Below are 24,360 nucleotides of genomic sequence, written 5' to 3'. Positions count from 1 at the left end.
CAATAATCTTTTTTAATAAAACTAAACCTCTTTAAAATATCCTAATTCAGCCTTTGTAAATTAGAACATGATCAGGTCATCAGCAATGCATAAGAGAGTACCATCAGCTATAACTCCCCAAAGAAATCAAAATCCATAGATTTAATAAAACTTTCAACTTTATGCATAGTCACGTAGGAAACGTTTCATGAAATTAATGACGTTCTCACGTGCCCGTAGATTTTTCACGAGCATTACGGAGCGATTGTTACTAAAAAGGAGAATTATGTAATCATCTATCAAAATTATTTCTGTTATTTTTTTAGTGTTTACTAAGTAACATTTAATGCGTTGTCATTTTACTTGATTTGTTTTTGACATAATGATATTACATATTATATAACTTGCAATAAAATTATAAATGTAAATTATTATAATTAATAAAACTGTGTTAGGCTGTATACTGAATTTTATTTTTTAGTTTAGTTTTAGGTTTTTTGGTTTATACAAATACCAATACGAAATATATTGTTCAAAAATTTGTCATTTTTTTGAGGTTAGAAGTTTTACAATTAATTGAATCTATGTTTTAGTGATAACAGATTCTTTTGTTTTCCTAAGTCTCTTTAATAAACTTAAAATATTTCATTATGAAAATTAAATACACTAATAAGCTTTAGATTACTTTTTCTTGTCTTAAGATATTCTTGAGGCTTTGTTTTCATGATTTAAGGGACAAACGTAATCTAATTCTCCTACACCATTTATAAGCTCTAATAAAGATGTTTTATTTGGAACTTGTATCCATATAAACGTTTAAAACCCTAGTATGAAATGACGTAGTAAATAAACTAATAAATAATCCTATGTGAATATGAATAGTACAGAATAAATCGTTTGCAACATTTTTGTATAGTATTCGGTTTGCAAAATATAGATTTCTGTACACAAAATAGTTTGAAATTTATACGAATTACTTAACGTGGCAATTTGTGTAATGCAGGGCATTTAAATAATTAAGACCGTAAGCGTCTTAACAAAGATACGAGGACTAAGTGCTACTTTTAAATTATTCCTCTTCATTACTGCGAGTGTGCTGTTACTATTTTGTGAATGAAAAGCTAAACAGTTTTCTGAAAGTTAAACAACATTCTCCTAACTACCCAACTTTATGTTCTATGAGGATTAGATGCCGACGCATTAATGCCTAAAGGTACACAGACAAGAATATTCAGAATCTGTTTTTTATGTAATCTTATTATATTTTATCATCATAATTTCAGGCAAAGTATTCAAAGCCTAATTGTTTTTTTTTTTTAATTTTTCGCCAATTAACCAATGTTGCTTTATAACAATCATTTCAGCCGGAGAACATCTACAGATAAACATGGACCTACCTCATAGATTTCCGAACCTCTCTAATGTTGTTGGCTTCCTGGATGCAATGTTTTCCGACGGCCTTAACAAGTTCGTCTTACGCAGCTCTTGCTAGTTCGAGGTGTCCACTATAACACCTAAAAGCAAGAAAAGGACCAATATTTAGCCACTTCCGCACATGCAGTGGTAGTCGTGCACCAAATTACTCAACACGTGTTTCACCCCTCCACGGGGCATCTTCAGGAGTTATGTTAACCCGATTAGTGCCAAACAACGGTTTTTTTTTGGTGGTGGCGGTTGTGTGATTCGCATTGTTTGCCGCATACGCATTTATCAGCGGGCTGGCGGGCGGTGCATTTCATTGCACGACTACCACTGCATGTGCGGAAGTGGCTAAATATTGGTCCTTTTCTTACTTAGGATGGACTTCCGCGAGGTAACGCCTGATTCCATTAAACACCTAAAAGCTTCTGCTTCTATTTATTATGCGCGCCTTGTGCTACCTACTACCACTTCAAGTTGCTTATCTACTAGGTTTGTACGGTAACTTTCTTTCGTCTATGGATTTACTCATATTTAATAGTATCCCGACGAGAAATCCCGAGCATAACTTTCTCCACAACTCGTGAAGTGATTGGAATAGCCAATGAGGCCCAAAGTACTGGCAAGATATTCTGTGTACATTAATTTTTTTTTTTACAGAATCGACTGTATAATTTACATATATGTAACATATCTATTATACTAACAAGCTATAGATTGTTAGTATAATTAGAAATCTAACCGCGAACAGCGTGGGCGAACCGTGGTTGGATCCGGATCCCTCCTCGGCTCGCTTGTGGTCCACGCTGCCGTCCCAAGCTGTAAAAACATATCAGTAACACATTCTTTCACAGCTCTACTCGTGCAGAACCCTCTGCTACGTGCAAACGTCACCGTGCAACTGGTAGGTGTCCTACCAGCTTTATTTTTTAGTTTTTTAAGTTTTAAGTTCACATACCCTTTCGCTCTGTGAACTCAGTTCAGATGAAGCTGTAAAAGTCTTCGGGCAAACAGCACGTACTTCTACAGAGAATAAGCAATGTAAAATTATTTGCTCTTAATTTTATTCAGATTAAAATGAGCACAGCGACTCTTGTAAAAGAATTGTATTTATAAAAGAAATTGTAGAGATGAAATACAATGTATTATATATTTATCTGTACGCTAACAACAATGTATAATCATGCTTGGAATTATTTTACGAACTTCATATTATATAACTGAGTGCGAAGTTCGCTATAAATCCTAGATGTAGAAAGTTTCCAAATAAAAGACATTGTTGCTATACTGTTAAAATTTGAATTACAGTTTATATGCAATGGATATTAAATCTAAATGTTTATAATAATGTTAGCTACCACATTAATATTTGTGCACGAAGACCTGGTAATAAAAGAAACGGCCTGTAAAGGGAAGAATTCAGCCAAAAATTCTTTAAGATATGGGCATATTCCTAGTGGCTACTGTCTACGAAAGTAAAAGTACATACGTAACGTGTTAACATATGACGTACATTTTTATATTCAAGATATTCTAATTTTCAGCTGATAGCGGGTTTCCGCGACATACCTATGAATAAAGATCTACCGTCGCAATGACAAATAAATTGATTTCTAAACCGTCCTGATAAATAAAACTTCAATGGAATTTTTTTAGGGCTATCTTATATATAACTTATAATTGAATTTCTTGGCGCAATTGAGACAAAACGTTCGTCAAGAATTTATTCTCTCTGATTTGATAAATGTAACGAACGCGAAGACTTTCATTTGCAGAATGATGTTCCTGATATATACATTCCTTAACTGTGTACTCTTTAATTACCTGTTTTTTCGATGTATCACAAGTAAAGTTAGTACTTTCTTATTGATCCAACATTTAAAAACATTTTTTCAAGACATCTTTGAATTACTGATTTTTTATTTTAATCAAACTAAAACATTAATTCAACTTTGTCAAGTTACAAATGCAATTGTTACTATAATGAAAGTACGACATATACACTTAAAAGAGCTTGAAGCTAACTATAGTAGGTTGATAGTTTACACGAATGGTAAACCTACATTAATTACTTTAATTTTCAACAAGAATTACTCGCATCCGCATCCAGCTCCTTGTTCTACGTTTCAACGTTGCTGTTGCAGTTTAATGTGTTTGTCATAATTAAACGTAGTTGCGAGTTCTATTTCACAAACATTGTCTGCCATTTACATAGCTTAAAACTGTTAGAAAACTAAAAATTACTTTTTGATTGTCATTATGAATAAACATCATTATCATTTTAGCCGTAAGACTTCCATTGCTGTATGTAGACCTCCTCCATAGATATAATATATATAATAAGATCGGTGGGAATCGGAACATTTTCGGAAGAGACCGAAGTCATCTTTAAAGAACGTCTGTCCATTTTGTGTGCAGATTTCGTACGCTGCGTTTGCCGGTTCATGATCTCCACTCGAGAACTTTAAAGCACCAGCAGCCTGGTTCTGTGCGCTATGTGGTCGGCCCTGTGCCAATTAAGTTACCAATCGGCTGTGCTACATCGGTTATTTTCATTTGCCTACGGATTCCTGGTTCGATCTTTCGGTGAAATTATCAACGGGAGCTGAAGATAGACAATAAGATATTTTTTAATATTTTAGACAAATAAGGAAACCTCGTAGTTACACTAAAAAAAAATAAAAAAATATTTTAGAATCCCCTGCTAGTTACGAGTTTTGTCATCGACAGATGCTGTTTGCAAATGCCATTAATAGCTTTTGAGGTTTCAGAGATAGCAGATCGTTAAAAGTGTTTAGTCTAAACCTCCTTATATTAAGTTTGATGGCTCTCTCGGAAGCCTCTGCTCGGTTCGTTGTATTATGTTTCTTCGGGAGATCTTCAAACTCTGAAGCCGCTTAGGCGAACTCTTCATGGGCGCGAGTTTACTCAAGGGAGGATCTAGGCTGTTACGTAAATTGAATGTATATATATGCTTTAGGTATTTTTTTTGCTATGAATCAACTTTGTAAGCACCAATTATCTTTAAAAGACTGCATTATGTTAGAAATTAGATGCAAAGAACTCCCAAGAAAAAAGGTGCTTGGTAATATTTCCTTAATAGTTTTATAATTAATTATATAATGCTAAAGAATAACATAGATATGGCTGGGGCTATGGGTGGCACTATGAAAAGCCATTCACTAAACATGAGTGGGTGTCTGTTGCTAGCACTGCAAGCTGAGAAGGGGACGGTGAAGAGGTTTCATGATTTACTTTAAAAAGGTGACACATTAAGAATATTTTTGCGTAGGATGTCATCGTAGTGTTATGAAGTACACCTTAGATTACTACTGAAGTACTTAATTATTTTATACATTTTTTTTTTAATTTAAAATATTTATAATTAGTTTTTGCAATGTGAATGAATGACAGTAGAGTCTGGATTGAAACAAACTTTACATAGTCGTAAACTTTTAATTTACAGTACTTATTAGTTCAGCGAGCCGTATCGACAGCTTGTAAATAAACTTGGTTTGATGTAAAAGTTACTTGGAACATATTGATTACTGTTGTATTTACCCTAATATAAACGATATGAGAACCTCATTTATGCAAGTAATCATTGACGTAAAATATATTCTCAGAAGTCAATTTAAAAATATGCATTTTTTACGCTTATGTTAATAGTTTTTTTAAAATCATTAATAGAATCTATGTATTAAAATAGACAATACTTTTAAATACATGAAAAATAAAACAATTAAAATTCAAAAACAGTTTTTTTATTCTATAACTGTATTTTATTTTTCATTTCGATTAAGTAATTTTCATAATTTTCACATTGCACAAATTTAAATATATATGCCTAATGTAAACATGCACAGCCCTGACTTTTATTTTAATAAATAAATCCAAAAATAAAAGAAGAGCTCTTTAAATAATAATAAAACAAGCTACAAATTTTCGATATAAAATTAATTTTAATAAGACAATATAAGACTTTTTATACTTACATTAGGAGAGGTATGACAATTATTGGTAAAGGGTCTATAAAAGAGGTCCTCTATGTGTTTCACATATTCACATAATCACAATTTCATAGAGAAACAGTAAGTAATGCATCAGTAGCGCAGTGTTTATTAAGAACGCGTATTACTGTTAACTGGCAAACACAACACAATGAAAAGCAAAAATAAAAAACGTATTAAAATGAAACCGAAAAATGTCGCTTACCATGATGCGTTACAATTAAAATATACATTATCACTAAAGTCCTGTGGAGTCAGAGTACAAAAACTTATATTAGAAAATAATCGTTGTTTTAATATTTGAATATTAAGTAAAGAAATTAAGTCGTAATCATCATTTAAGTCATAGAATGTCCAAAACTAGACATAGACCTGTCCTAAAGATTTACAATAGGTTAGTAGTGTAAACCTAACTTATTTATTCTGAATTGTTGAATATTCTGAAATACTTTTAATTTGTATTAGTTTTTTGGCCAAGACGAAGTCTTTTAGCATACATATATAAAAAAACATAACGATGAGATGCAATTATAAGTCGATGGCGAAATATATAGTATAATTCTTGTACCTATATCAAACGGAACCTTGACAACAGTGTTATGTTCGGGTGTTTGGACCTCAGTGTGTCACAAGCCGTCGGAAGCAGTCACCATACACGAAATGTAAAACCCACGGAACCCGTGCATTGTTATAACATATACATCTTCTAACGGACATGCAAATCACCTAATTTCTTATGCAACTAGTGAATGACATCAATAGTATAAATTGATAATAATACTTCATATTATGATTGTGGTTTCATGGTTTTAATACAAGATGAATAATAATAAATGCATGAAAGAGATGTAACCATGCACTGCATTTGCTGTCATTTAATGTGTGGTGTCCACAAATCAATTTGGATTACTATATATTAAAATTATTTATTGTTTACTATATGTCCCTGAAGACTGTAGTGTAAGAAGTCATTCATCTGACGCATCACATACTCCATAGTGACTTTATACAAGTTGATTGGAAATAGCTGTAAAAGCTTTAGCTTTAGATTTTTGTTGATAAATGAGCTTAACGTTCACATTTATATTGCTTTTACACTTATACTTAATATTACTGTATAATTTATTTATTTATTACGTATAAAATTTGTATTTAGAATATGGTTATACTTCAGGTTCTTTCAGACACCAAATGTAACAAAACATAATCACAAAGATGGTAACATTGATTTATAAATGGAATAAATTGTAAGTAATTATGCAATCAAATAACGGTTAAGATGTTAAAAAATCCAAAAAGTTGTATTTTTTGTTTGCTTTTTTTTAAATTTAGCAATTGATTCCTCAATGAGAGCTAGTCATGCGTACGTCATAATTCAGAATGCGGTGAAGACAAACAGTCTCTGTGGAGCTATGAAATAGATCAATATATGGAAACTGCTTGTGATACACCGTACCCCGTTTAAATATTAACTTTTATCTGACTTTATATATGGTATATTTTGAGCGTTTTGACACGATAATGTGATATTCGTAAATTCTAAGTATGTTTTTTAAATATTCAAAATATTTAAATTCAAGTAGGCAATTGTATATACTTTTGTTTAGTCAATTATTTTAAGATTTTTAGTATAAGGCTTTTACAGGCTCAGAATGTTGATATTCTGAGAAGAGCCAAACAGAAATTTAATAGTTGCTCTTTGGATATTAATTAAATTTAAGAATAAAACTTATATTGTAAATGGTGTTTACAATATCAACCGTGTAAATGTGTCAAAACCCAAGATTACTTTAGTTTGACCAATAATAAATTTATGTAATTTAATTTTTGATTTAAAACTATGAAAAGAAAAGTCTAAGATATTTTGTGTTACTTTATATGCGTGCAACCCGACCCATGAAGGATTTGTTATAATTATAAAAATGCAAGGCGAATTAACTGTTGCAAAATTACCTACTGCCGTTACTAATTGAGGGGTACCAGTACATAGAATACTTACGCCTTCTGCGGTTGACGTATGAGGTGGCTAAAAAAAAAATATTTACGGAGGAGGGTCTCACAGTATCTTCTGTGGGAGTCGTAGATGCGCTAATGTGATGTCTGGATGAATAATTGGTGTAAGATTTTGTGGGCGAGCGGAACCGACGGGCGAGCCTAGTGTGCCGACGTAGTGCAGTGGGCACGCGCACGCACCGGTGACGCGGGCGCAGACCTTTTGTTTCAAACAACAAAGGCGCAGCTTTGTTCTATTGCCCGCTGTCGCTCGGTCGCGGAGCTCAGTGCGCCCCAGGATCCCACGGCGAATGCACGTTCTTTTTACTCGCCCTCAAGCGTTAACAAATATTTGTTCGTGCGTTAAATAAATTGATAAAGTGTTACAAACATCTTTTAATTACACCCTAACACTTTACTTCCGAATATATTTAAAATAAAAATTAACATGCCAAGTGGCCAAAATTGGCACAGTCTAGGACTGCTCCTCTAATCCTGTCACTGGCATCAACTATGGTAGCAGCGGAACAGGGGCTGTTAGGAATCTCTGGCAGATTCCCAGCTATTAACTATGTCGATGTCTGATCCTTTTGGAAATATATTGGGACACCTATCATACAATTGGACCTCATTTCGCTGAAAATATGACGATGTTACTCTCTGATTATTAGTACAGGGTATCTATAATAAAGTTCGTGCTTGTTAAACTTTTATATATTAGTAATAGCTTCATATACGTAAAATTAAATATGGAACGTGGAATATGAATTTCTCACAAAGTATATTAAAGATAGTTGATTCGATCTAAGTCTTCGCCTGAACCGTAAATTGTTTCATTGAAAAGTGTCTTTGAGTAGAAGATGTAACCACTTCGATAGTTTTAATAGTGCTAGTTACGTTAAAAGTAACTAAAAAAATTAAATACAAGTTGCGTAATTGGAATTGAAAATGTCTATGTAGTGCATAAATTCACTGAATTAACTCTACAAATTAACACAAAGTTCGCATATATTTACAGAACGTACGCTTGCAGAAACATGCTTTGAAAAAATTCAAGCAACTTAGTGGAATTTTTATTAGTAAAAAGAACATGCTTAAAATTTATTCCAGGTTTATAATTTACCACGAAAGTAATAGTTTAGCATTTTTAATTGAGCTCTTTACGGATCAATAATTTTTTTCTTCGGGACTTTTTATGTGCACCTACATTTTGTAAGATTTAATTAAAAACTACTTTAAAAAAATAAAAGAAATAAAAAATGATGGAAACGTCTTCTCGTTCCATAATTTTCTGTGTCTCGTGACGAAGGTTTACGAGGTCGACAGTACGAAGGTCTGTGTATTACTTGAATGCCAGTAACTTCGATTCTCATTAGCAAGCTTGCGATTTTTCTACAAAAACGAAACGGCTATAGAGATCCTAAAGCGAACGAATGTTACCGACTTAGTCCAGCGGATTGACGAGCTGAAATGGCGTTAGGCAGGCGACATACACAGGATAGATATCATTTTAATCGTAGGATGTCCACCCCTGGACAAAGACCTACCCTATAAATTTGCAATAGGACTGGTTCCAAACATTTGTTATTTTAATTTTTTACATCACACTTGTAATACTATGTAATTGTGTTTGGCTATCTATTGGCATAAAAACCTATTAAGCACACATACAAATTTTATAGTAGTAAGCGATTTGTATTTACGTGAGATTTTTCGTAAGATTTACCATACGATAGTAATTTAATAAAATATTATTGGTCACATGCCATTGTTATATTTCATATTATGCCGGAACTTACTTTTATATATTTTAAAAATACCTTTAATACTTTTCGCTGCCTAAAATATTTTTTTAAATTATCTTACTCCCGACTATTGTTTCGCACTGTGAAATGAAAAACAAGAAGTGTTTGATATTTTAGACATAAAATAAACATAAAATATAGAGTGCGGAGAGGTATTCATAGCAGGAACAATAATGCACTGTCCTTTATTATTCGTAACCTCATTCTATTGTTACTGTTTAAATTGACCCCAATATGCACTTTAATTACTAGCCACTGCCAGATACGTATTATTAAAATAACCTGGTATTTATTATCAAAATATTGTGTTGTGTATTTTAAAATGATAGGTTATTGTTTTATTAACTATAACGTTGAAAAGATCCTTCCTATTTATTATACAGAATGTCTCGTAAACCATCACTGAAACAAATTGATACCTTTTGGCAGGTACTGTCAATCTTTCGTACTCAGAGTTGACTAACAGAAAATGTTTTCACTGTCAGTAAAATTTAGGCTTTGCGTGAAGTTAAAATTCAAAAATTCATGAATCAACATTGGATGCACGAAAATCCTCTTTGACCTGAAGATGAGTTTATTATCAGTTCGGATAATAAATGCCTCAGACCTGAGGAAAACAGGCAAAAATAATTCAAGAATATGAAACTACATTTTTCATTAACATTAAAATAGCCTGAAGTCGAAGACATAATTCCCTAAGTGTATTATCTTATATGAAGTCATAACAAAGTAGTAACAGTTAACATACATAACATTCTTTGTAAATAGCCAATTTTGGGTATAGACATAGATAGTATAGATAGATTTACTTAATCAAGTAGTTTTAGAATTAGTATTCTAAATTTGTTTTTGCTCTGGTATGTACATTGTTTTTATATAAAAATGATGTTTTTGTGCACATTAAATTATCATTAATTTCAGATTTGATTAAAAAATTTAGACATAATTATAAAACGAGAAAGAACTTTGGTAGTCTAGCGGTACAGGATTTAGACTTGCAATCGTAGGTCGTGGGTTCAATTCACGGGATACAATCTTACATAGTTTACACTTTGTATATCGCCAACCCGCCTGCCAAGCGTGACGATTATGGTATAACCCCCATAGATATTTTTCGGGGAGGCCTCTAGGCCTCTATGGCCTATGTCTATGGTGTGAAACGACGAATACTTCAAGGTTACACCGGCAATATAAAAGGGTGAATACGGCTGTTTAAAAATAGTTAGGTTTTGTGCATTAATTTTCTTCCTATTTAATTTATTGTAGTTTTAAATCAGTTCTATTTCTAATTTATACTTATAAATTTTTTAAACCGGCGAAATAATCATACAACCTAAATCAATCCAAAGTTATTTTGGTGACACAAATAATATTTTAGATTTTTTTAATTAATTTTTTTGCTTTCGTCACTCCAACGGTATCATATATTATTTTTAATTACTGACGTCATTTTCATCAACATTGATTGATTACTAGTGACTTGCACCAGTTACCAAACTTCAGGATTGACCAGCGGACTGACTTTTATACTAATGTGATTAAAATTGAAAATTAATTTGAAATGAAACACGAATAAAACTCTAATCGTTAAAAAGATTTATTCGTTCATTGCTTTTACAAAATTTTGGTACAGATATTTATCGAACATCTTGGCACAGTTTGAGCTTAATTTAGATTAGATTGTAGAAATATTTCATGAATCCTTTTTATCTTAACATGAGAGTAAAACTATATATATAAAGAATTTAAACATAAAATTTATGGAGATCCAACTTGACTTTTACTTATACTTATATTTTTGGGATAAATATTTGATAAATTTATGACACATAATTTTAAATATTTCTTAATACATAAACAAATGTTACTCTAAATCTTGTTATTAAAAACATTGTCCGTGTAGATAAATATATTTACAACAATTCGTTATTGTATATAACTGAGCAGAACATAGATGCGTTCATTTTCCTTATTCTAATTTAATGAATTTAAAATTATTAATGATGATCAACCTTGTCAATAGGGTCGTAATATTTACAAGCTTATTATCTAAAACTTATTATTTGGCACGAGGTACAAATTTGGCGATTAAATTTCTATTATTAATTAGATATTCGAATTGAATACAGTGATATAACATTCGTTAATCTTTGAACGGTTTTTTTCTACGTAACAATAAAAGTTTCACATACGATTTTAATATAGGGATACACGTATTTACCTAAACATCGAACTTATCATACGTTTGTCGATACCTACCGCACGAGTGCTCGTAATTCCGGCAGTGTTTTTAAATTAATATTAGATTGTCTTTAGGCCTACACATCGCTTGTCAGCGAGGAGGTTGAGTCCCGGCGCTAGTGTAATTGGCTTTTCGTACTAAAACCGTAGTGCAGGTAGGGAGACACAGCTCCGTCTCTTACGGCCGCGGCCCCGCCGCCGCTACCGCTACTGCTCGGACACTTTAACGCCGATCGTAGTTCCGAAGCCATTTCCGAACAAAGGGAAGCCTAAGCCCACAAAGCACATAAACAGGATTTTGATTATAACAACACAATTAAACGCTCAGAAAAAGTTTACCTCTTCTTTCTGCGATTCCATATTCAAACAGCAGCATTGACAAAAATTACATTCATTACACACACTAAACAAAATGAAGGCATTTATTTATTATTTAAATATATTTCATGTATCCGATCTAGCGGCTACTAAAATAAGTTAAAATATTTTGTTACCTATATAACGTACATTCAAAAATAAACCTAGAACAAAATGAAAAAGCGATTTAATCGATCATAAATATGTCACATAAAATGAATTTCTGTATTAATTAACTGTGCAAAATAATTAAAAGAAATTAACATGAAATTAATGCAAATTTGTAGTAAAATGTATGTACTGTACTACACACCCGTTCATCCACAGCCACTTTCCTCGATTTCCAAACAAACTCGCAAACGGCAATGACGCAAGCTACTCCCATTCCGCCCATAAGCACAACGAACACGCCGCCCACGTTAGCGAGACCCAGTTCGTTAGCGGTTGAAGACGATTTTGAGGTTTCATCCTGATTAATCCAATCATGTATTTATATTAAATTTGTAATAAGATTACTAAAGCAGACTTCGAACATAAAATAAATGTAAAGTAAAAAGTACTCAAAGTAAGTTAAGTTACGGAGTCAAAAATAGCAAGTAATAGAATTATATCAAATACAGTTAAAAAAAGGGTGTATTGCGACCGTATAGATTTTTATCTTACCAAATATAATATAATTATTAGGCCATTACATTAGTTTCTTCTGCGCTATGCTATGAGTAACCCTTACTGGTTGTTTTTAAATATTATACTTTAAAGGCATGCTTGTCTTAGCCGATTATGGCGTCGGTTTCAGTCATCTCAGAGCTTTTGCTGCTTTGGTTGTTGCGACCCCCAATTGGTCTGGTGGTAGGGACCTTACTGGTCGTGGTTTTTATAGTAATTTATAACACTGGTTAAGTATTTGTTTCTACGTTAATAAAGTATTGCGAATATAAATATACTTACTCTACAGGAACCACCTCCACGTTTCTCTTTCCACCATTTTGTTTTCAAAATGTGTAATTTTCCCTCTTCTTGCAACTTTAAAACTGCTCCGCTGATTGCAGTACGGTATGGTGAATCTAGAATGTTTATTTCTATTTTTAACATGTTCCGGTATTTTTAATTACATTCCGTTTACGTTTAGATACATGACGGAAAGATGTGTGACGGTCCAAAAGAAACGCAGAAGTAAAAAAAAATATACCAAAAAGTGTAACTTATTTTGCATATAACTTACTTTTCACTTAACTTTAGTTTGTTTTTGATGCAAATGTATTTTAGAAATAGATACTTCGATTCAAATACGAGTATAGAAGTTTGTGTCTGTTTTTACATCCATGCAAGTTTAGTTTACCGTCATATTTAGGTTAAACTGTTACCTTTTTATTATATAATAGCTGACCGGACGTACATTTTTCCGCTTGCTAGGCGGATCGGTCAATGAATGCGCAGATTTCAGATATACTAATTTACATAGTACTTAATTCAGTTTTGAACAAAATTTTTATTTTTATTTTTTATTATTGATGGGTGTAATAATTTTATGTTTATTATCTTTATTCGGACGAAGATTAATCCAAAAACAAAAAAAAATACAAAAGCCGTTCCAGCCGTTCTTGAGTTATCAATAGTGTAACACGACTACGTTTTATATATACAGATTTTGGACACGAACAAGTCTATTGATTGCATGAGATGTAAATAATTTTGATAGACGCTATCCAAAAATAGATCTTAGTATTTAATTTATAACTCTGTTTGCTCAAATGGGAACAGAGCAATCAGTAATTTATTGAATGACTAAACGTAACTTAAAAAGTGCACATATGATTTAAAAAAACTATTTTACATACCCACCACTGAGGACACTTGAAATAACAAAAAAATTGTAACTGTTAAGAAAAATCATAAAAATTGTTCTTACTGGGGGGCATTGCGATTCCATAACCCTTCGAATCTAACATTCCACCGACTTGCGTAAGGTCACAGTTTCTTTCGACGACGTACTCGATGGTCGTTGACTCCATTAAATAAGCATAAGAGCCTTTGCCACGCATCACCCGTTCTTCACCTTCTTTGTTGCTACTTGTAAACACGGATGGTCGGGCCGATTCCATAAATGACCACATTCTTTGATATGTCGAAAAGTTTGAGTCCTGTATCCAAACAGTAACAATAAGAAAGATAAATATATTTCAAAAATGCTCAATCATTTTAAAGCGTAATAATCATTTAACAGCAATTTCATAAGAACGCTACGTCGGCCACTTAGAAAGTTTTGCGAAAATAACTATTATGTGTGGAATGGAATTCTGGCGATCGCGGTTTATTTACAAAATTGAATCACTTAAATTTAAAACATTCTTTATCTTCACTGGTATAAGGAGTTTATGGTGCGGTCGCTTATATTTGAAGGATGTAGGAAATGCCCTCCTTTGACAGTTGTTTGAAAAATTCGATATAACAAAATCAGCGAATCATATATATGGAAATTATATACAACATCTATGTTGGAGATGGAATAGTTTATTATATTCTACACAAACATTTGCACATGGAGGATTTATATGCACTAGAAAAATTTAATACTGTACTCCGGGGTCAGACTTCCTAGAAATAACATCGGATTCAGTTTTATTCAGTTTTTAGTCCTGATTTATAAAGGAAAATAAATGAAAATTTAAAAAAAAAATTACTTTTCTTCCCAAAATTTAATCCGGCGTTCAAGGGCGTCATTGGGAAAGTATCTGTCATACTATAAAATTTAGATTAAAAAAACGTTCAAAATGTTTAATAACAAATAAAGGGTAAGGTACAAAACTTTTCCTGAAACAATTTTTTTTTCTGCAAACGTTATTTGTGTACCATGCATCCAGCAGGTGAAAGCCATCTTAACACAATGAATAATCTTTACTATTAAAACTAATTAGCTAGTAAATGACAAACATATATAGAATGAAAATATTTTTTACCCTAAAGAAAGCAGCAGTAGAGCCTCCTTTCAAGGCTCCATATTTAATTTTAGTCTGCTTAGCAAGGTCTTCAGCGCTTTCAATGGGAGAGTCCATACGTTCTACAGTTAGGAATGCCGCCAAGTTCGCAGTATAAGAAGATATCATAATCAATGTGAAGAACCACCACATACCCGCAACCATTCGTGTCGAAACAGCCCTGTGTAGATTTAAAATATCTATTTAAAAACCATTTGAGTTCTTAGCACCATATGATAATTATAAAAATATTAAGAATGTCAGGCAAAATAATAATGATTCTATTAATTATAATCTTAAGTTATGCTGCAAGATAAAAGCTTGTAAATGTAAAATTGTACAGTGAATCTGGTCGCGCTTTCAATTTTCCATAGCAATGACAGATCACACTATAAAAAAAAATAAAAAAAAACAATAATGAACTAAAAAAAGTCGTATAAATCATTAATTATATGCTATAATGTTAATTGAATTTATAATTCGAATGGATACTAGCAATTGATTAATCTACATATTTCTAATTATTAACTTGATGCAGCAAGCTGTCGATACTACCCAGAATCTCAAGTGCTTCAAATGAACATGGAATTTGAATTACTGTACAATTAGCAACAGAAGTACATTAAAACAATTTGTATTAAACACCATTGTCTGTTAATGTATGATCATTGTTTAAATTTGACTTCATAGGCGACCGCCAATGCTTGAAGTTTACAAAGGGTTGAGGGTGGATTCAAAACTAATTAGCGAAACTAATTTTCCACTTTGTAGCCGAAAGAACTCAGAAATTTAGAATATAATCAAGAAAGTTTTGTTTCATTTCAAACACAACTACGTAAATCAACACGAACGTTCTCATTTCATATGATGTGTTTATTTAATTTAATTATAAACAGTCAAATATTGGCAACCGTCGGTGATGTTATCTGTGGGAGCCAAGACAGACTTACTTCGGTGCGATATCCGAACCTTGCTGCATCAAGGATCCAATAGTGAACCATAGCGAGTTCAACAGAGTGAACTGATTCTCCAGCACCGGTGGCTCGTCAAGACAGTTCCTGGGGCTGTCCCACTCGTATGGGCTGAACCTGCGCCCAAATACGGCCCATTAAAATGTCGCGTATATCTCATATATCACCCAACACTCGTTACTTTATTTTTTTTATTATATAAGTATACAAACATAATTTTAAACCAGATTAAAGCGAAAATATTTTATTTCGGTGTTTGAAAACAATCCACATATAATATTCAATAAGACCTAAACATAATAACCAATACTATTCATTCTGGTCGAATTCGCTGCGGTCACTGTTGTTATAATTTGAAACGCATTAAATCTACAATTGCGTTTCTGTAACGGCTATATTTGAGTATTTTCTTACTTGGGCAGAAAATCACAACTTTGTTGCATGAGAGATCCGATAGCAAACCACAAACAATTGGCTAGAGAAAAAATGTTTTCCAGTTTTTCGCCTTCAGGTGTGTGCGTTGGATGCCATTCGTAAGGCGTGAACCTAGTGAATCAACTTCATATTATAGATAACACGTTAAATATTCACGATTTATGGAAAATAACTTCGGTAGTAAATTGCATAGTTTTTAAATGTAACAGTATTAGTTGATATATTAATGAGGCGAAACACGTCCTGGCTCCTGAGAAATTCATATTATATATTGAAATAGTAATAATCAAAAATTAATACAGGATTAAAAAATAAATTTTGTAACAGTGGTTCGTACATACCTGGCAAGAATAAATAGAAGTACAGACACTCCCAAGTAAGCCGTGGCCATATAAATCCAAACATCCAGCGAAAGGGGCGACAAAAATGAAAATAGGTTCGGCGGTTGCTTTATAGGCTTCCGGTACAAAACCGAAATGCCGAGATTCATGAAAGGCATCGTAAAATCGACAACTTGTTCCCTGTTAAAAATATGATATTTAAAATAAATAAGACATTACATTTTGTTCTGTGTTTTAAAACAAAAGGAAATGAAAATCATATACTTGTTTAATGATCATAATGTTTTAAAAACAGATCGTTGTTTTTTATCATTTTAATATTTGTTTCGTTCCTCCATTTTCAAAAATATTGGTGACCAGCACCGAATCAGCCGGTACTCTTGTGTATATAGCAGTAAAGTGCTATAAGAAAAAATATTAAAATTGTTACAAATTGAATTAATGTTGCAATAAAAACTTCATACCTGTCGTAAGTTATAGTCAAATCGGCAATCGCAACATCTGCTCTTTGCTCCAACAATTCCCTTATCATGCCATCCCATTCTTTAGTTTCACGATTGAAAGATCCATAGCGACCGTCAGGTGCAAGTTTGAAGGTGTAATTGAAGCCAAGAATCTTTGATATCTCATGAATGAGATCAATGGCGTAACCTTCATATTGCGCGTTTCCAATGAGCTTTTCACTTGCTTCCTTTCTCATGCAGTATGGAGCACTCTGATAAAAAAATATTATACCGTAAAGAAAATTCTGAATTGTATAATTTCAAATTGTTTGTAAACGATTAACTATCTTAAGAAAATATTACTGTATATTTCTCTGTCATAAATTTTAAAGCATAATAAAAGACTTAAAATTGATATCAATGAAAGTTGTGATAAATAAAAAGTTGTAATAAAATAAAAAATAAATTTGCTTTTCAACGTTTATAGTCTTGTAGTGTGTCTTTACGTATGTTAAACCACATAATTAATTTATAATTATATACGAGTATATGGTATAATTACATTAATGCACACACATAAAATATTTACCAAAATTGTTGTCACAATAAGTGTTTTGTTTTGAAGTATTTCTACAATCTGCTTCTGATTATCGCCGTAAGATCTCGTGTAATTGACACCCTCAGAGGAATTCCATGTTCCGGCCTTTTGTAAGCCCTCCCTCGTTAATTCAATAATGTCAAGAGTGAAATCGCTTCTAAACCCTTGGTGGTCAAACTTTATAACACCAGTTAGTCCCTTCATTTCGACCTATTTATTGGACAAAAGCTTACATTAAGATTGACTGTAGTAAAATACACCATAATAAATAATAAATTTACTGTCAAACCTTTATAAATTAAATAAGTTTTCTGAAAACTCTATATTTTCCATTTTCCAAAATAATAGCTATATCAATCGTGAACTACATAAACATTGTCAATCTATTTCTTAGAATCGGTATTAAAATCATTTTAGATGCTAGTACACCGTGGGTATTAAAAATATACTTTTTGAAATACTCTCTCTTAAGACCCTTACTACTAACATTTTCTATCAAATTGGGCTGTATGTCTTTGATCACTTGAAAATAAGTACGCAGATTATAATATATGAGACTTTCTTCCACAAGTTTATTTGATCTAATTAAAAGGAGGTTTTTACGAGTACTGAGCGTCTGTACAACATTTTAAAAGCAAAATTCACATACTTTTACCCATAATGGCCAAACAAGCTTAATTTTTATATACGTCATTAAAAAAATTGTTTATCAATAAAGAATAATACCAATAATAGTAAAGGAGCTTAGCCTAGTCATCTTTTTTGTCACTAAGCCCGAGGTTTCCCACGAATATCTCAGTTTAGGTCATTGCATCATTTATTTTACCGGATTTAGAAGCCACCAAGCTCTTAGATTGTTTAAGCATACGCTCGGTGAAGTGACTGCGTGTAAGAGACTCCGAAAAGAAATATCTTGGCTTGAGTTGTTTCTCGGATTGCTTTTAGCATCATGATTCGGTTGTAACCATGAGCCCTAAAGCCTTCATCAAATATTATTAACGAATAATCGGGCTAACTTTTACAGCTACCAATACGACCACTTCTAAAAAAATTACGCAGGTAAAAATGACGTGGATATCACTTTTGCTATTAATAAATAGAACCAACGACTGTCGAATTCTAACTCGATTGGTGACGGGTGCAATCTGAATAGTTATATTCAACTTTATCAATTTCGTAGCTGGAACATTCAACATAACAAGCCGGTCATGAACCAATTTTTTATATTCTAAATTAATTTACAAATATTGTCAATGAGAAGAACATTATCAGTAGTACTTAGGAGCAAATTAAATTTGTCATTTCGATAAAATGGAATAATGAATGTATATCACTCAATATATACGTTAAATTCACTTAATTGTTTCATTGATTCATCTTATTCTAACATAAGGTAAGATGATCGCTATACTGCGTCCGTATGAGATACGTAAAAACTTTTGTTAATAAATTATTAAAAGGACGTAATAACTTACGATCTTCATATAATTTATGAGACTGTACCCATGAGGCCATGTATCTTCAGCGTCACAAGATAAAGGTTTCACATCAATTTGTTGAGAAGTATCAAGATCATGTAAAGCTTTTGCAAATAAATGTACAGCGTCGTACATCAGCGCTGTTTCCGTCTGAATAAAGGACAAATTTCAGTCAGATTTCTGTACAAAATTGGAAAGCTCAGTTAAAAATAAATATTTCATTTGAACATTTTTACACATACCTTAATGAAGGTCATGTTTTCCTGAAAAAAAAATTCATTTTATTATGAATTATTAAGGAATATTTGTAATTAAAGGGATTTAAAAAAAATCAATAGGGAGATTTTTTAGATTTTTTTTTACCTTAGCTGAAGTATGACCCAATTGTAGCTTGCGACCTTTTCTGGCTTCATCGTACACCCAATCCCGGACGACCCTTTGTACATCGGATCTCTCTGGATCTAGTAACCGCAGAGCTGTTATGTTTGTACCACCATATTTAAATTCTTCTAAATCAACGCTATGTAGATCCTAAACATAAAAAAAAGTAAAGTATTGTTCATCAATTTGATAGTTTCTTTATTCAGCTTATTGATATTGCTATGAAATCCATACAAAACTTACTAATGAGGTTATTAAGTAGCTGTGATAATCAGACATCATGCCAATTTGTTGCGCTTGCTGAAGAACATCACGAATTCTTTCTGTTGCACAATCCAATACAATATGTGACTCCGCCGAGTTTTTAATTTGCTTTAAAAGAGGCCTTAAATTAAAAATAAAATGTTCTTTTAAAAAACCCTAAGGCTATCAAGTCCTTAATATCAACAGGAATTATTACTGGAGCGGTACATTACCTATAATCATGGGAATCCGGAAGCTGCCTTACTGCAACTGGAAGTTCAGAAGGCCCGTGTGCTTTAAGTAGCTCTTGAAGTCTGACCAGACCATCACTATTTTCATAAACAATTGTGAATGATTTCCAGCCCCATGCTCTAACAAGGTCTACGTAAGCCTAAAAATTTATTTCTAATTAGTTTTGCTAGTGGTAATGGAATATAGACACAAGAAAATAGTATATAACAAATATAAGAAAAAACTTAAACTAGTTGATTTTAAAAAAGAACTGTATTTTAGATTGACAATCATTCAAAAAGACAATACCAAACCAGAAATCAGAAGACGTATGTTATGACTGGGACATCAATCATTTAACTCAGTAATATATGGAAAAGCAAGAATATGTATTTTGTCTTCTCAATCAACCTTATGATGTGAATAGGCCGTCATAAGGGAGAATTCGATGCCTTTGAAATGTGTAGGTGCGTAGTATGTTGAGAATATAACAGAGCTTACGGCACAAATGTCTCTATATCTCTCAACATTTATCTACAATCTACTTGCAACATATATTACAATGCTTTAGCCAAATTTTACGTAGGGTTAGATTTGAATAGGAAGGCCAGGTTATAACTTTGAAAGTGAAAAAAAGAGCAAAAAGCCTAAAACATTGGTTAGACCAGATATCGCTAGGGTTGGGTGCATTTACCAACTAGTGCTGGAATGCAAGGAGACATCTTGTTATCGAAGTTAGTAGACGCTACGATCCTTAACAATGGAAGAAAGGACTAGAAATCTATTAAAAAATTGTCATGTAAAGATGTTTGACGTGAAAGAGCCTCTTAAAATTTATAATTTGATAAGACCTATTTTTATTTTAAAAAAAATTAATATAAAATAGTTGTGCTAATTGTAATAGAAGTACTTTGTTCTTACACGGCTCAGAGCTGCTGGGTGGGGATATAAGTTGACGAGGCAAGACTCTCGGCGTGTGCGGTAGTCCCATCTAGTTTCTAAGTGGGGCAGCTCCATAGTGTCGCAAATTGATTGCACGTGTGCAGCGGCTGGTGCTGACTGTGGTCCGAAGATTGCAGCCACACCGCTGCGTAGAAGGTGACATACTATGCGAGTAAACATAATTTTCAAAAAACATAAAACCTTGTAAAATTTAAAATTTTGCATAATTTTCACGCAGATAATTACGAACCTCGTTTAGACGCGTGGAAGCTGTCCTGAGGCGAAATAGTTTCGACTTGTGCTAATAATTTAGCTCTTGGTAAAACAGCCCGGTCTGCATTTACTCGCTCCACGGCGTAACGAAACGCCACCTCTTGTTTATCGTCCTCGGGATGGAATAGACCACCTTATTTACATAATATACACACATCATTAGTGAAGTGGTCTTAGGGTATAATGATACTCTTTATAATCATTTATAAAGAAATAAAGAACAAAATCATCTGCGAGCATTCATCATCATATGAGTCAATAGACACCCACTGCAAGACATAAGCCTCCCCCAAAGATTGCCCCAGTGGCCGCTCTTGCGTTGCCAGTATTTAGCGATTTCTAATGACTGCGACTATGTTACCGGTCTACCTAGTGCGTGGCCTATTCACTCCACGTTTACCCGGCCATGGTGGACGATATGGCGAGCTTAATTATTACTGCACTTTAAAAAAAGTCTTGTTAAAAAAGTGGCATAGTAATTCTCTCATTTGGAGTTCGAGGGTCTCGAGATAAGTTCGTCTCGAGGTTAGTTAAGCCTAACTAAGTAAGCCACCTGTGAGATCAATGAGAGAATCAAACGATAAGTTAGATAGTCATTAGTTAAAGCATTATTTAGATAAGTTGAATTTTAATGAGAGTTTTTCTTATGGCCTCTTTTTTTGGGGGACGAGAAATCCCTTTCATATTGTTGGGTAAGGGACTATATTTTCTGATAAAATCATTTTTACATTTAATTTTTAGTTTTCCTTTTTCTTCCTGCATAGTATCTATCGTCCTTTTTTTTCTTTTCACCCGTCTTAAAAACTTCCATTCCTTTGAAATTCTGGTCAACCTTTCACACCTAGCCTTTCATATTTCTAATCCATACACTTAATATTATAATTTTTATCCTAGTATTGTTATCGCAATTTTAACTAAACTTTATTCCTATGTTTTGGTTTTATCTCTTAATTTTAATTGTTTTATTTGACTAGTTTATGGTTTATCTTAAATTAAGTTCTATTATTATGACTATGGTCTTAAACTCCTTTAGTAATTTTAGTTCCTTTCAGTAACCTACTTTACGGCTACTCTGCAATACCTTAGAAATGGTGAGCGACAGTCACCATCGTCCACAAGCAAGGTTTAAGAAAAGGACAGTTTCGCCCCCTACGTGATAGCAAGTGATCGCGTGCATCACGGCGCGAATCACCGTTGGGTCACAGATGTACCAGTGACTCCTTTTGATCTTAAACCTCAGTAGGTACTCTGAGAACCACAATAACGCGACAATAACAATCAGCTCCATCACCTTTGTCTTGTGATGGGCGAAGTTAAGTTTGTTTCCGGCTTCCCACTTCTATACATGGACGAAAATCTTATTGGCTTTATTTGAGGAATCCGGAGCTTTCTGCCTCGAGAATAGTCTCAACGGCAACTAGTTTCTGACAGTTAGCACCTTATAACTGGCCACCAGGCGTTATCGAAGGCTCCCTCTATGTGCAACGATACCAGTATTACGATCTCTTTCTTCTTCAGCCGAGAGAAAACATGATGGGTTCCACGGCTACCGCCGCACGGCTGATGTCCTCAGTTAGGTAGTCTGCGCGAGATGCTTTTTTGACATTGAAGGTCGACACAGACTGCTGGAGCTCCTCTATTGAAAACGGGTGTCACATGTTTCATCCTTGCCCTCTGAATTGACTTCGTCGGATTTTACAGTACAATGGTCAGCATTAAAAATACCTCCGCCATCTTGACAGATCCCGTTATCACACGATAGACCACATGGTCTCGAGTACTGTCTAGCGCAGAACCATTACCAGTTCTGGATCTGAGCGCCTCGTCTCAAGTTGGTAAGCCTCGCCTCGTTGGTAAGCATCGACATACTCGCGCACGTTAAATAAGTAAGTATAAGGGAGCCATAGCATATTAAACACAAGGAATACTGAAACCGGATAATTGCGCCAAGCCTGATTGTGTCCTTGGAAACAGTGACATGTTCTTCATAATTAAAACACCTTTTATCATAAAAAAAACTTACCTATCCTTATAGTATCTGGCAATGCAGACAGATGTCCAATTAGTATAATTGGAAAAATTATTTTTGTCCCTCTCATTGTGAGATCCTAAAACAATTGGAAACTTGAAGAACATTTTCGAAAATAATATGATTCGTTAGTAATTATTCATGCTGAAGATTGTTGCAAATAATTTAAATTAAATGTTTTTTCTCTTAGTAGGTGGGTATACACCAAACTTAGCATATGATGTAAAATCAACCGTTAAAACTTTAAATGATCTACCTTATTAATAACGACAGGGTTGTTGTGATGTGCGATACAGGCCAATATTTCTATCGTCCTCGAAATATAATTCCAGAACTAATAGAGAATAATTTAGATATCCCATTCACGTCTTAATTGTACGTATATTGAATATTTTACCTCTATTTCAATAATGTCTGTCTTGATTTTAGAATTTAATAAGCAATAAAATTTTGAAATATTGTTGTTGAAAGACCTGTTTTATTATGCCCATAACACCATATTTTATACCGACAAAGTAGACCCTACATGCTTATAAGCCTTAGCTGTTTAACCTTGGAACCAAATTCGCAATTTTGTTAATTTCATCAATTATGCGACCATAACTTGGTCGCATAATTGATGAAATAAAAAAAACAATTATCTTGTTTTTATACATTGCTTGTAAATCTGTCAATTGCGCCTATCTCTAGTGGCGACAGTATACTATCTTTAAATATGTGTACATTGAAAAAGATTTATGTATAGTGATCGCTATATTTATGTCTAAATTAAAAAAAAGACTTGTTTCTCTTGTAACTTCATTGTTCTTAAAGGCCGTTGACAGTATACTCTGTACATGTTTTAACCTTTTACCGCTAACTGTCACATAATTAACAGGAAATTAAGCGAATCCCAAAATTAAAATAATTCGTAATCGAAAAAAAAAATAATTTTACTTGAATCTGTAGACTTGTTTGTCTTTTACATAGCTCTATGATGACGAGTACTATATAAGCTACTTAATTATGAGCCTGCGGCCGGAAGCCTTAATTCAGTAAGTGAACATTTTTACAGCACCATTTATAACAAATTTTTATAAATAATTATCTGCTTTTTCTTTATCATAAAAATTATGTAACATTTAACTTAGAACAAAAAAAAATTCCCGTCGGTTTAGAATATCTTTATGGACTTATGTAGTCATGATAGACATTTCTCTGGTTTCACTTGCTATATT

At 33.0% G+C, this 24,360-nt stretch overlaps 1 protein-coding gene across 1 annotated transcript; it reads right to left on the bottom strand.

Moving 5' to 3' along the window:
• Positions 1 to 11,276: 11,276 nt before the first annotated feature.
• Positions 11,277 to 23,213, bottom strand: KaiR1D (Kainate-type ionotropic glutamate receptor subunit 1D). The gene is made up of 18 exons (XM_068761208.1): positions 23,138 to 23,213; positions 21,092 to 21,247; positions 20,821 to 21,005; positions 19,902 to 20,059; positions 19,669 to 19,810; positions 19,408 to 19,575; positions 19,287 to 19,307; positions 19,042 to 19,194; positions 17,558 to 17,776; positions 16,990 to 17,240; positions 16,526 to 16,705; positions 15,729 to 15,866; positions 14,761 to 14,959; positions 13,713 to 13,944; positions 12,752 to 12,867; positions 12,117 to 12,272; positions 11,786 to 11,794; positions 11,277 to 11,715 (listed from the first exon to the last, which is right to left on the bottom strand). Exons 1-18 carry the CDS (start codon positions 23,211 to 23,213, stop codon positions 11,563 to 11,565), a joined length of 2,712 nt encoding a protein of 903 aa, XP_068617309.1. The 3' UTR covers positions 11,277 to 11,562.
• Positions 23,214 to 24,360: the final 1,147 nt, after the last annotated feature.

Source organism: Battus philenor, unplaced genomic scaffold (genome assembly GCF_028537555.1).
Source record: "Battus philenor isolate CCGP_79_NKW_IND1 unplaced genomic scaffold, ilBatPhil1.0.hap1 SCAF_14, whole genome shotgun sequence".
In the NCBI taxonomy this organism is placed as follows: domain Eukaryota; kingdom Metazoa; phylum Arthropoda; class Insecta; order Lepidoptera; family Papilionidae; genus Battus; species Battus philenor.
Note: the sequence above shows the minus strand (reverse complement) of the source record. Positions and strands in the feature narration are given on the sequence as shown.

Coding starts and splice junctions, on each gene's coding strand:
- KaiR1D (XM_068761208.1), bottom strand. CDS start 23,213: ATGAGAGGGACAAAAATAATTTTTCCAATTATACTAATTGGACATCTG. Junction 17,241..17,557: donor TTATTGTGACAACAATTTTG/GTAAATATTTTA, acceptor TTTTTTTATCAG/AGTGCTCCATACTGCATGAG. Junction 16,706..16,989: donor TTGACTATAACTTACGACAG/GTATGAAGTTTT, acceptor TATTTTTAACAG/GGAACAAGTTGTCGATTTTA.